The sequence below is a fragment of the Anarhichas minor genome, unplaced genomic scaffold, assembly GCF_050575085.1.
Source record: "Anarhichas minor isolate MPS153535 unplaced genomic scaffold, ASM5057508v1 ptg000136l, whole genome shotgun sequence".
In the NCBI taxonomy this organism is placed as follows: domain Eukaryota; kingdom Metazoa; phylum Chordata; class Actinopteri; order Perciformes; family Anarhichadidae; genus Anarhichas; species Anarhichas minor.
In genome coordinates this window covers 8,533,673-8,547,574 of record NW_027466582.1, presented here as the reverse complement: position 1 = coordinate 8,547,574, position 13,902 = coordinate 8,533,673, and the positions used below count along the sequence as shown (strand labels likewise).

Genomic DNA, 13,902 nt, shown 5'->3' with positions numbered 1-13,902 from the left:
ATATTAATCGTACAAACATAAGAGTGGTATCAATCTTCTTTTCTCACACTTGACAAGACTGGGATTGAGCAAATATCTTTTGTTCTTTAAAAACACCTGCCACCTGGGATGTAAGGTTTACTGATCACTTTTTAGTATAACACACACTTACACTCCTGTTGTATTTTTCTCGAGTGGACATCTCCTCCTTTCTCCTCTCTTTTTGCCTCACCTTCTTACTCTCCCGTCCTCTCTTGCAGGCTCTTTGTGACGAATGTGAATGCTGTGGTCACTCAGTGGCAGAGTTGGGAGTAGCGGTGCAGGAGTTTGGTGAGCAGAACCCTCTGCTGTGTAAGCAGCTGGGCGACGCTGTGGCCAAACTGACAGAGGTGCAACGGCACTCCACGCAGCAGGTCCAGGACAGAGCCAACAGACTGAAGAAGGTGAGATTTCCATTCAGTTCAACATGTCATGTAGACTTCCCTAAATTCCCAATATTGCTTGCATTAACAAACCAAAAATACATCTTTTATATAGTTGTCATAATTGTGTGGCCAAAATCAGGAGAATGCATTGTATTTTATTCATTGTTTATGCTTTAATTCTTCTGTCTTGGTCTTTCTTCTGTGAGCAGGCAGAGAGACAGGTGGAGGAGTACCGGGGTATGAAGGCATTCATTTTGGGCTGGACAGAAAAAGCAGAAGCTCTGGTCACTGGTCGTATCATCTGGGGGTCTGCGTCGCAGCTGCAGGAGCAAATTCGAGCACACCAGGTGAGTCTTAATGAGTCTCGCACTGTAGGGATTTGGCTTTGAGATGTCTGAAAACGTCTACAAAAGAATTGGGTTCAGAAACGTTTTGTATTTATTTGAAAATAAAATAAATATTAATATTCCCCGCATTAACCTAGTAAATCTGAAGATGCCCCACAAATGAACAGCTAATTAGATTTACGCACTTGTTTGACTTTCGGGGAAATGTCATGTACTGTTCAGTGTGTTGGCCGGCTTTAATTAGTGTAATTGCACAACAAAAAAGACTCCTCTCTCTGATTTGTAATTTATGTTCCTATGGTGACAGGCGTTGCTGCGGGAGTGTCGGGGTCTCCATGGGGACTTGGAGGCCATGGGGGAGAGGGAGGGGCAGCTGGGGGAGGTGTTGCAGACGGAGGGGTGGATCCAGCAGGTGAAACACCTCAGCAGACACACAGAGGAGCTGCAGCAAACCGCCAAGACTCGCCTCCAGAGTCTGCAGGATGCAGCAAAGGTAAACGGCATTCACATTCTGGCAAGCATTACAGGAACCAGACATCAGTGCTACTTCACCTCTAAATGGTTTTTGGGCTCTCTGATCAAATTATCTTCGTTAAGAGTCGTTGTTAATTTGATTTCTTTCATCGAAACATTTTGGTGCACAACAAGACGTGCGCATCGCTTTGGAGCTACGACAGTGCCCTCCCATGGGCATTAATTGAATACTACAGCATCATGATGGAATGCACTGTACTGTATATTAGCTTGTGGTGCTGCAGTAATCTGTTACGGTAATCTGATTGCCAAACACCTGGTTCCCAGATGACAGTCTATTGCTGATTGTTGATAATAATATTGTGTGTTTGGAAATGTGTTTGCAATTCCTCCTGTGAGTTTGGATTTCTGTGTCTAGAGTGTAGACATAGCACAACCTTTGTTACAACTGGTTACGGAATATAACATGAAATACATCTTGTTCAATTAGAAATTGCAAATGAAGAGAATTGTTTTAAAGAGATACCGACCATTTTATTTATTGAATTGAAGAATTACTTTTTGCAGACTGGTGTTTGAGTATCTATTACTGCAAGCAGGTCCACATCAGAAATAAGAGTTTTTAAAAATCCATTTTTACTTCCTGCTCCTCAAATTGTCTGTTGTCTCTCCTCAGGACATGTTGCTTTTGGAGGCCGAGGTGAAGATCCTCCATGCTGCTGTAGACCAGATCCAGATCACACTTGCCTCACCAGACCTCAACAGGCTCAGCCTCAGAGAGCAGCTCACACAGAGACAGGTGAACACACACATTTAAAAGGCTTTGTTAATGATTAGAAATCAAACATCTAGAGAATACTGCAAATGCACACAGTGCATGCAGACACTTGCAATATGACATCCACAAACCATTACAATTAATTGATTAACTACAACAACTTAAACGCATTTATTCAACCCTTCATTCCCTCATAAGCGTCTGCTGGTGGAGATGGAGGGCTTCAAGCAGCAGGTGGCGGCAGTACAGCAGTGTCAGAGCGCCCTCCGGCTGCCAGAGGAGGTAGTGGCCAGCCTGCCTATCTGCCGCACAGCTCAGATTCTGCAGCAAGAAGCCAGCCAACTGCAGCACACCACCATCCAGCAGTGCAACATCCTGCAGGTAGAGGGCAGTCCTCATATTACAAATGCTTTAGAAGTGTTCGTTTGTATAACATTTTGTTTCTTAGTTTTTTCCTCCTAAAACTATCTGTCAAGATACAAACTGTAGAACTGAAAATGGTCATATAGTTGGTCATTTGTCACCCTGTTTGAGGAGTTGTATCGGTCTACATCTACATCGACTTGTCACTGGTTGCTCAAAATCCTGCTGCAGTGTCCCAACAGGCCATCTCAGGAATGTCTGTGTTTTTGTTGAGCTCCCATCAGACCACTATAAACCTCCTATCCTTTGGTTCTGGGCTGAATTTGCTTTTAAGCTCATTGTGGTGAAGATTAGTCTTTGGACCAAGAAGCAAGTGACCTTCTGTGACAATGTGGAGCACAAACACCTAAAGCAAACTAAAGATTTGGAACAATGAGTCTGTCTGTCTGATCTGGTTGGGGATCATATCTGAGATAAACTGCTTGTATACATATTTACACAATAACTGCAATATTATAAATGTTATCTCGGAGGTTTAGCTTCCACAGACTTTAGAATCCCACAATGAACAGAAGAGGTGTTTAAACCTCCATGGAGGGAGAGGCAAGAGAAATGATCCCTTCCCTTCAGCGATCAATAATACGTGTCACATTTCATAATTGTTTGATTGCCGCTTCAACCTTTCTTTGTTATGGTTTATTTTTCCCAGGAGGCTGTGGTGCAGTATGAGCAGTATGAACAGGAAGTGAAGAACCTCCAGAGATTAATAGAAGAGGCTCACCGCATCATCCAGGACCGGCCCGTCTCCACCAACAACATACAAGAACTTCAGGCTCAAATACACCACCATGAGGTCAGAGAAAACACACACTAGGGACAATAATTTGCTCCGATAACATCCTTCACTCTTCTGAAGATTTTGGAACCTGGCTGCAGGGATCTTCCCACATCCCACAGGACTTTCCCTAAACTGTTGCCACAAAGTTCGAAAGCACACTATTGTTTATAATATTATTGTATGCTGTGGCATGAGGTGCCTCGACTGAATCATGAACAACACTTTCGGCCATATAGTGCACTTAAAGATTAGTCTTTATTCACATAATGCACAGCTTGTTATGACAGAATGACCTGTGAAATAACAGCAAAGCAACAAGGACGTAAAGAGCTTTTGGAGACTGACTGTACTGTAGACGAGCGTCATCTCAAATCTAACAAACCAGGATAACAGAACAGAGGCCACTTGACATTCACAGACGATAACATGCTGATGTCTAAAAATGAGGCCGACGTCAACATCAAAGGGCAGAGGTTTGAGTCGTTATATATTTCCTGTACTTTGTAAACAGTGTAAGACGTCATAAACGGAGAAGTTGAGGCAGCAGGAAACATACTGTATATCTTAAAGTAATTGTGCGCAGCCGTTATGACAGAATCAGACCGAGCGATATTCATTCAGTTATTGAGCCTGTGTTGTAACTGAAGGCATCAAAATCATTAGTTCAACGTCGCTCTTCTGCAATGTGTATATATATATTTGCTATCCTTGCTCTATATGGATTTTTCTCCCCTAATGTCTTGATTCAAAATGGGGAATTATTTGATGCTTCTATAAAACCATAAACTCTAGAATAAATACTGCTCAATGAATCCCATTGTGTTACCAGAGCAGCGCCACCACATACAGCAGGTCTGGAAAAAAACATTGTGTTGTGCCTCTACAAGCCCAACTCACAACCATTCCTCCAGTATCTGATGGTACATGTAAACATAGTATGCACAGATTACTATTTGATGCAGTGTAGATGTTTTTTTTAATCTGCTTTAGTAAGGCCGGTACTCTTTGTGGCAGTTTGCTGAGTAAGTGCATCTCCAATGCGGAGAGAGAGCTCGAGGAGGAGGGGGGTGGCAGACTGAGAGAGGCAAAGACCTGCAGAGAAACAGATCAAATCTCTCCAGAGGCAACACATTTCTTATTACATTTTTAACTTTCCTTGCTCGGTTCTGGCAGATTGTATCTACTTCTGCTACTTGACGGGGAGTGTGTGAACCCAGCTGTTTTGTAGATGTGTTTTCTTGTTACTGCAATCTCTCCCGTGCTGCAGAGTGGCTTGGCGTGGCAGTGTGTTTATGTCTGAGTTTGATCTCTAAGCTGAGCAGAAAGCTGCAACTCCACTGGCCCAGTAAGTCACATGACCTGATTATCAGCGCATTGACCATCTGCGGGACAGGGGGAGTGGAAGGCGGAGGAGGGGGAGGAGGGAAGGAGGAGTTGGACCCGGCCTGCCGGCTCATACCATAGCTGTAATTTGACACCATGTCTGTCGTCCTCCTCCCTTAACACTCCCTCTCTCCTTACGACTCTCTTTTGTTGAAAGAAATCTGTCTCGAGGATTGGTGGAGGAGGGAAGCGGCAGGCAGAGGAAGGGGGGGGGGGGGGTGCAGTCAGTGAGATCACTTCCTGTTTTTCCTTGCCAATCGTGTATGTGTACGAGAGGGAGTGTCTGAGGGATTTTTGAACTATTTCTGCGAGGGTCTCTCTCTCAACCAAACATCCTGTCTGTTGGCTTCGCTACTGCTCTGAGTCACCTGCCTCTGTGCTGCTCTGATTGGCTAAGAGATACAGAAGCGAGAGAGAGAGAGAGAGAGAGAGAGAGAGAGAGAGAGAGGCTGTGCTATTCTCTTTTCTAGTCCTACACTCTGTGAAGCCAAAAGCAAGAGACCGTGGAGAGAAGAGAATGCGTCAACTCCACTTACTCCTCTCAAACCGGCACCACATTCAACGCTGAACCAACTCATCCACCCCCTTTTTTCCAGGATCCCGTTTAACCAGGAACTATTGATCTTCCATTGTGGACTGAACCACACTCTCCTGACCCTGGGGGTGGTGGTGTTTTTCTGTTTGGGGTGGGATGTTTTGACAGGAGCTGGCTCAGAAGATCCGCGGCTACCAGGAGCAAATCGCCTCGCTCCACTCCAAGTGTAAGATGCTGACAGTGAAAGCCAAACACGCCACCATGCTGCTGACGGTCAACGAGGTGGACGGCCTTTCGGACGGCATGGACGAGCTGAGTGATGAGGAGCTGCCCAGTTCTGTGGCAACCACTGGTGCCGCCGCTAACAAGCAGCTTCCAGCACACCCCTCTGTCGTCATGGTGAGTGGCGAAGCCTTTTTTGGACACACACACCATCAGCCAGAAACTAACACATGACATACTGCATGGCAATGTTTGTGTATGTGTGTGTGTGTGTGTGTGTGTGTGTGTGTGTGTGTATTTGCATGTGTAGCTTCTATCCCTTCTGCCTTTCTGTCCAGACCACTGCTTCTCAAAATTGCAAAACGGGGAACCCCAGGGAGCCTTTTGGAGTTTCTAGAGAGTGTTTACGGTTAATTTCACAATAATTGTAATCGGCTTAAAGTTATCCCAAATTAGAGGATGTCTGTGGGTGACAGTTATGATTACGGGTTACTATTTCCCAGTTACTGTGTACAAAGTTATGTCTGTGCAATTACATTCCAAGTTAATGTGGACCCCTGGGATGACATTTAAGCTTAAATTGGGCTGTAGGGCCTCATGCGCATCTATTCAGTGGTCCATGACATATAAATATAAAATAATTCAGATTCATTATAGGCTTTTTCTCTCTATTAATGTGCTCGTCTTCTTTTATTTCTTTCTGCGTTTTGAATTGCTAGAGTTTTTCCCTCATCATCCATACACCTCAAGTGTGACTATTCTCCTCTTGTGTATTGCTGCACTGATATTGTGCTGTGTCACTTCACTTCACTTTTTTACTTTATTACCCTGATTCTGTCCGCCTTATGTGCTTTTTCTTTTTTGTTCGCTTCAATACTTTCTCTTCCTCTGTGTCTTTCGTTCGTATTCTGATTTCGTCGCCTGCTTGCTCTGTTAGTGCTGTTTGTGGTGCGTTTGGTCTCAGCAGGCCAGGAAACAGGATGTGTGTGTGTGTGTGTGTGTCTGTGTGTGTCTGTGTGTGTCTGTGTCTGTGTGTGGGGCATAAAAGCATTGCTTAGGACTGATTTGGTATTGTTTTAACATTATTAGTACTGTGTCAGTGTTACCACAGTGTTGGGACTGTACTACTCAGCTTCTAAGTAATCTCTTTCCCACACGTGCTGGTGTGCTGATGCTCGTCGTTGCGTTGCATTGCATCATAAAGCCCGGGAAAAAAATTTCCAACTATAACGAGCTCCTGAGCCAGTCGGCCAAGTTCTGCATTAACTGCCAAATTGCAGCCCGGTAGGGCTTGGCTCACATTTCTGCTCTGCCTCTCTACTGAAGCATGCAGGCCCACAGACAACTGTGCTACTTCTAGGACAGCTGCTGCTGCTGTATTCTCCGTTAGCTATGCAATGCTTGAGCTATACTTTGTTTAAGTTTGGGCCTTAAGTTTGGATTTCTCAGGACTTCTTCTTACTGTTAATATAGTGTAAGTAAAGTTTGATTTTAATTGTGCTCATGCATCAAACGGTATACGTGGTTCTTTTCTAGTTGTCAAAGAAAAATATAGCTGAAATCTACGATATGGATGTCTGGGTGTCATTTACAAGGGAGGTGTGTCTGCGATGGAAAGGAAATTACTGTGGTTCTGAAACAGTGTCTATACAGTATATATGTGTGTGTGTGTGTGTGTGTGGTGTGACCAGAGTCTGTGTGTGTTTGTGTGATACTACTTTATCAATGTGTGAGTTTCAACTTCCTGGTAATGGCCATTCCTTTCCCCTGATGTATCCTGTAAAGAAATCTGAGTGGCTCATTGATTGCCCGAGAACTCCAGCGTTTCGATGCTACAGAACAGTAAATGATGTCTCTAAAATGCTGTGCTGTGGCAAAAGTGTTGCAGTGTTTGATGTCGATAGCAGTAATGTGATCTGGTCTCCTCTCAGTATTATTTGATTTCTCACTGTCTAATTAATCATCAATGTACTCACTGCAATCTGGCTAACCTGCACTCCCCCATTAATTTGTTTGCTCTCTCTTCATTTTTCCCTCTCTCTGTCTCCTCACCCCTCATATCCGGGCGTTTTCTGTTTTGATCCGCCTCCCGTTTCCTATACCTGCTTCTTTTGATGTGCTCATTTGATGTGCGGTGTGTGTGTATGCGTGGTCAGATGACAGCCGGCCGCTGCCACACACTTCTCTCCCCTGTGACGGAGGAGTCGGGGGAGGAGGGCACCAACAGCGAGGTCTCCTCTCCCCCTGCCTGCCGCTCCCCCTCCCCAGGGGCTAACGCTGACGCTCCTCTTAGCCAGGTACTGCAAACCCCCACCCTGGTTTCATCCACAGCCCTCCAGCATTACCTGACCTGCCCAGCGTCCATACTACCACTGTCTATTTTACATTTTACACCAAAACAGTTCCCAGTCATAAGAGACCTTAACCTTTGCAGCAACAAAATCTCCATCTTAACGAGTCGTCAACCAAATATTTAGTCTTAACATCTTCTGCTTGAAATGAGAAAACAATGTGCCACCAGGATGAGATTATGATATTGTTTTCCAATGCAGATGAACATGTCTCAAAGAGGCTTTTGTGCCTAATGACATTGCTGGATGCAAGGGTTTTCATTACTTATTTAATATCAAGATACTGAATATTAATGCAGCAAGTGAGCCTGCGTTGGAATTATGATAATAATGAACTTTTGTCAGACTTTTTTGTTTTTGTTTCAATTAATATAAGATTTTAAGACTGAATATTGACTTGTTAAGATGGACTTGCTAACTCATCCCATCACCACCACCACCCGATTCCCAACACCAAAACAATGACCCCCCCCCCCCCCCCATCACCACCACCATCAACACAGTGGATGTTTGAAACAGCTGGAGAGCTGCTGTGATGTCCCTGCTTTCCCTTTTTGTCAGCATTATGTTTGCAGATTTATTTTTTGCTAAAGAAACTTTGTTTGCCACATGCTTTTTTCGCTGAGATTAAATGAGTGAATGAAAAAGTTGTCATTTTCTCAATATAGCTAAATTAGCATAAAGTAGCTTTTTTTTGTGTAATCTATGACTTCTAATGATGCATCAGTGAAACAGAAGCTCTTTGTTGTTCTGAGAGAAACAGCAATTTATATCATTGTGTGACGTAAAGACAGTATGTTTGTCTTGTGACATGTCATGTGAGCCCAACTGTTGGAAGTGAACTAAAATCAATAAGGCAGTTGGAAAGTGATTGAAGGAAATTATCTTGGGAGAGATTTTAAACTAACCTGATCGGACTTCAGCCAGCCAGACCTTAAATTCAGATTTTCCTTATCCTACATAGAACTGTAACGGGTTGAAGACATTTTTACTCCACTCTCTATATTAGTTTATATCTATATGTTCTATACTGTACGTACAGCAGATGTGGGCATAGTTCCTCCAAATGTGGCAATTCAAATTCCTTGTTGACAGTATGTTTGAGGACATAAGGCCATGTGAGAACCAACGCACCCTCTTCAACCATCTGCTCTACATCGCTCTCACACACTAGTGAGGCCTACACTCACCGTGTTGTTGTGCCACAGGGTCGAGGTGCCTTAAGTCGAGCGCCCCTCCGGGAGCTGTACGACCCGTCTATGGAGACCAGTGCTGCTAACCTGGATGACCTGCAGAGATCCTGGGAAACACTCAAGAACGTGGTACATCATCAGCTACAATGAACTCAATGAATTAAGGAATATAAACCAAGAAAGTATGACGTGGGCAGTAAAAGATTTTGATCCAAGAAATCCTTCTTGCTTACTGTGAACTCATCACAGTTGAACTTTTTTTATTTGGGACATTTTTGGACAGTTATGACAAAATCAGGGATCAGTGTATCTTTAGCAAGAGTACACTATTGCCAAAATTTGAACTGAAGCTCAAACTGATATTAAATTGAAATCATAATATTCCTCCTCTACCACACATCATAAGATAAATGATGGTACAGTGGACTTCTTGTTCTCCAGTTACCATCTTGATTTTTGCCATCATTCATTTCTTTCCTTTACTCTGACCACAGATCAGCGAGAAGCAGAAGAGTCTGTACGAGGCTCTGGAGCGGCAGCAACACTATCAGGAGTCCCTCCAGTCCATCTCCACTAAGATGGAGTCCATCGAGGGATCGCTCAATGAGGGCCTGGAGCCCAACAAGAGCCCCGAGAGCCAGATGGCTGCACACCAGGTAAGAGAGAGGGGGGGACGGAGAGGTCTGGAGATATGTTGTGTTTGTGTGTGTCATAGAGAAAGAGAGAGGAGGAGTCAATATTGACAACATTGAAAGTAATAGTACATGTTCAGACAGACAGAAGACATCTCTTGTAGAGGAGAGTAGAATGTAGAGAGAGAGGGAGGAGTATGACACGCAATAAAGTTCCTACGGTCAGAATTGGACCTGGGACGTTGCTGTTATAGGGCATGGGCTGTCCCCACTTGGCTACAGTGCACTTTTCTTTTTATCTCCATCTGTCCAGGCTGTGATGGATGAGATCCTGATGTTGCAAGATGAGATTGGTGAGTTGCAGACGTGTTTCTCTGAGGAGCTGGCAGACAGCGACAGCGATGGGGAGGCTGGTGACCAACTGGCTCTCCAGTCTACTCTCACTGTGCTGGGAGAGAGGATGGCCACCATTAGAATGAAGGCTTCTGGGAAACGGCAGCTGCTGGAGGTGAGGCGCTTAAAGATGATATTCATTTACATCTCCCAAATTTGCATACTTTCATTCTTATTTACACTGAACTTAACTATAGTGTCACAATTGTTTCACCTGTGGAATCTAAACATTTCTGTCTGTCCCCATTACAGGAAAAACTAAGTGAACAGCTGGAAGAGCAGCGACAGGAACAGGCGCTGCAGCGTTACCACAGCGAGGCCGAGGAGCTCGACCATTGGTTGCTCAGCACTCGAGCCACTTTAAGCTCTGCCCTTCAGGCCCAAAATGAGGACTTGGACATGGAGGAGCAGCTCATCGACTGTCAGGTGAGAATGACATTTCTGCTTTCATCAAAGGTTGACTGAGCACTGAAAGATATTGAGCTTGGTTTGCTTAGATTCCCAAGGACAACAATGCTGCCCACGGTAGATGGTGTGATGGGTCCTGATACGTGCAGATTTTATTTTAAAGTTGTCCTCAACTGACACAGTCAAGAAAAACCTACCACTGCCTGAGGCACGGTATGAAAGTCTGTATGCCACTGTTTTATCAAGAGGGAGTTATCAAAGGCCAAAGTGAAGTATCTGGCTGCTTCACGGTGCCAGAAATAATGACTATCCATGGATTCATTCCCTTGGTATTACATTACTGTTACTATTTTAGTCACGCATACACTGTTCACTTCATACTCAAAAACAAGAATAACTTTACAGAACCTGCACTGAATACGGGGAAGTTTCCAGACAGTTCTGTCACTGACAATATTTTGTGTGTGTACCTTGACAGTTTTTTGTGGGAGCATATAACTTTAACTTTTTAAAAGCAAAACTAATTCAATCAGATGCTTAAACATTCATCCTATGATGTACTGTAATTGACCTCTCAGTAGTAATAATGTTAGTTCTGTTACTCAGGCAAAGGAAATCAGTGTTTAAGGTGTGTGTGTGTGTGTGGGGGGGAGCAGCTGGGAGACAGTAAGCCGATTATAGCTCACATATGGCCCCCGTGGAGCTCAGGTCTAAAGGTCCGGTCCATGCGGATACTCATCTCCAGGGGGTAAAAACTGTCTTATTAGAGCGTTGATACAAAGAAAAGAGCAAGAAGTGAGAAAAGATGTGAGGTTATAGAGATGAAGTGAGGGGAAGAAATTGAAGTGGACCAACTCGGGCAGGAAGGAAGCAGAAAGGAATAAAAGAATATAATGTATATTGAAGGCTTTGGTTACAAATAAATTGTGTTTAAAATGTTTTATCAGATGAATCGGGGTTCTGCATTAGGATAGTATTATTTTTAGGTATTTTTGCACCTCAGTTTTGTGTGGCTCATTTAACTTTGCAGTAAACTCTTCACTCAACAACCAGTCTGTTCATTTTAATGCGTACACACTACAAGAAAACCACCACACAGTAAGCAGCTCAGAAACCACTTAAGCGTAGCCTCTCATGGGTCAGAGGCTGAATCAAATACTTTTGCCGAGTCTAAACTTTCTGCACACATTGTATCTCACTAGAATAAATAAAGAATTCCTTTTGTCTTTTAACTGTGTTAATCGCAGCAAAACATTACAAGTTTTGCAACTGCTATTTGATCCTGGGCCAAACGAGAGGAATTTGGGTTAGAATGCCACAAAGAGGCTTTTTTGTGGTAAAGTGTAGAGAGAACGGAGGTTCCCCACTTTCCCAGTGAATCACACAATGACAGCACCGGATAGAAGGAAACGAGTTACATGACGTCACTCTGTGTTGTTGGGAAAAATTCTCTGGGGAGAATTACCTCTCCATCTCTGTCAAGGGCCCTTGTATCCTTGTGTGAAAGATGGGGATTAAGGTTGTAACTCCCCTTCTTCCATACAAATGTTCCTCTTTTCACACAACCTGGACGTGAAAAGGGAGAGTCTGTTTTTCTGTTGTTTCCCTTGTTAGGAAATGTAAATGGGATATCTTGAAAAGGATTTGGCGGGCAACAGTTTGAAAAATAATTGATGTGATAATAACTGGATCTTATAAGGTCTGGGACAAGGAGAGGCAGAAACAACAAGCAAGCCACTAAACTACCAGAATTAATGTGTAATTTTACCTTTTTTGGGCATCTACAAATATAATAAAGTAAAACATCACTCTTCGGTTTTACCTCTCGTCTGGTGATGAGCGGCCACAAGTAAACGTTGCTTCATTTCATTGGGTCACAAACCAAAAATGTTGAGATTGATAATTATGTTTTTCCACATGAATGACTCTTTTAAAGAGTGTGAGGCTGATTAGATGGTTACTTAACATTTTAGGTAGTAGTGAGTTTATCATAAACTGTGTCTCGTCTTTCCAGAATATGCTGTTTGAGATCGAGCAGAAGGTGTCGTATCTGTCAGAGCTGTCCGTCCACAGCGAGAGCTTACTGCTGGAGGGTCGGGCCGAGACGAAAGGAGAGGCGGAGCAACTCACCTTCAAACTGCACTCCCTCAAAGACAGCCTGATGGAGCTGCAGCAGATGCTGCAGGACAAACAAGTTGGCATACAGGTGAGGTCAGGGGTCACTTGTGGTCTATGGACCTCTCCTCTTCCACACCTTCAGTTCCCTTCCCCTCCGCGTTACCACACTTTTTTCAATTTCCCAGCTTTTCCTTCCTCCCTGCCTCTGTGTGACCTTTGTTGTGCTGTGTTGCATTATGTGACACTGTGTAACAGTATCAATGGAAGTATTGTGCAAATACTAAAGGTCGTGTCATGCTCCTTCATAAAAGTCCACTGTTTCCCACTATGGAACAACAAGAGCCTGTGTGTCTCACAATGGGCCTCAAACAACGGACAAAAGGATGCTACCTCATCACATGCTAACACTACATGTACTGCAGCAGGTGTGGTTCCGATGACACAACATTTTGGCTTTGGCCCCTTTGGGGGAAAAAACAACAACTACATTTTCTGTGTATGGTAAAAGTCTCTGAATTTCCACTGAAAATATTTTTTCCCTAGAAGGAAATCCCTTGTTGCTGACCTCCCTTAATGTGCTCTTTTGGTAAATAATGATATCCATTCATTCACAACATTACTCTACAACACAGAGGATCTACAATAGCTCATTTATCTGAGTCTATTTGAAAAATAGGCTGCAATCTTTGTTCCCTTTTCTGTTCTTTACAAACTCACAAACCTTATCACCTCTTCCTCAGAAAGAAAATCATTTTTTCCCGTCCTTTTCTCTCCTGTTAATGTTTTTGAGCATTTGACGTGTTGACGTCCTTCTGTCTTTCTCCCAGGGTTCACTGCAGGAGCAGGAGGACAGTGAGCCGGACTCGTCTCTGTCCCAGAGTCCTAATGTCCAGGATTGGCTTTCCCAGGCCAGAACCACACGCACCCAGCAGTACCACGACAACCTTCTTCGACAGAGGGTAAGAAGATGAACTTTTGTATAGTTGTATATCTAACGGGCCTGAGCTGATTCCATCTTGATAGCCTGGACTGCCAAACGGCTGTCATGTTTGGTGCTAATCAATTTAATTAGTGCTATCGGGCAGAACAAGTCTCTTCTTGATAGCTAATTGAAACCATTTCAGAAAGGAAGTGTCTCTTCTAGATAAATCTGATATAACTCTGATTCTTAATGGCCTAAATGCTGTATGTTGACCTCCAAGGAGCTGCAGGAGCAAGTAGCTGAACAGAAGAGGCTGCTCCAGTCTGTAGCCAGCGTTGGAGAGGAGCTACTCCAACAGACCACACCCAATGGGGACAGGTACTTTCTCTCCACTCTTCTCACACTTACTTTGTTATGCCTTACACAGGGGGAACAAACATTACTCTGTCACACATTAATGAGGAACTTCTGTGATTTTAGTTAGATGTATTTGTTTATTTTTTATGTTTATTTGAATAAGCAGGGTAAACATTTAATTACA

At 43.7% G+C, this 13,902-nt stretch overlaps 1 protein-coding gene across 1 annotated transcript in view; it reads left to right on the top strand.

The window, feature by feature from the left end:
* syne1a (spectrin repeat containing, nuclear envelope 1a) overlaps window positions 1-13,902 on the top strand; it is a 111,020-nt gene that overhangs the window by 70,633 nt on the left and 26,485 nt on the right. Inside the window, exons 86-100 of the mRNA XM_076084527.1 lie at window positions 240-422; window positions 614-751; window positions 1,059-1,244; window positions 1,902-2,024; window positions 2,202-2,384; window positions 3,076-3,219; window positions 5,291-5,521; window positions 7,501-7,641; window positions 8,904-9,017; window positions 9,383-9,544; window positions 9,834-10,028; window positions 10,166-10,339; window positions 12,336-12,527; window positions 13,267-13,398; window positions 13,642-13,739. Of these exons, the coding sequence (XP_075940642.1) occupies window positions 240-422; window positions 614-751; window positions 1,059-1,244; window positions 1,902-2,024; window positions 2,202-2,384; window positions 3,076-3,219; window positions 5,291-5,521; window positions 7,501-7,641; window positions 8,904-9,017; window positions 9,383-9,544; window positions 9,834-10,028; window positions 10,166-10,339; window positions 12,336-12,527; window positions 13,267-13,398; window positions 13,642-13,739 (2,396 nt within the window). The remainder of the gene's footprint in view (window positions 1-239; window positions 423-613; window positions 752-1,058; window positions 1,245-1,901; window positions 2,025-2,201; window positions 2,385-3,075; window positions 3,220-5,290; window positions 5,522-7,500; window positions 7,642-8,903; window positions 9,018-9,382; window positions 9,545-9,833; window positions 10,029-10,165; window positions 10,340-12,335; window positions 12,528-13,266; window positions 13,399-13,641; window positions 13,740-13,902) is intronic.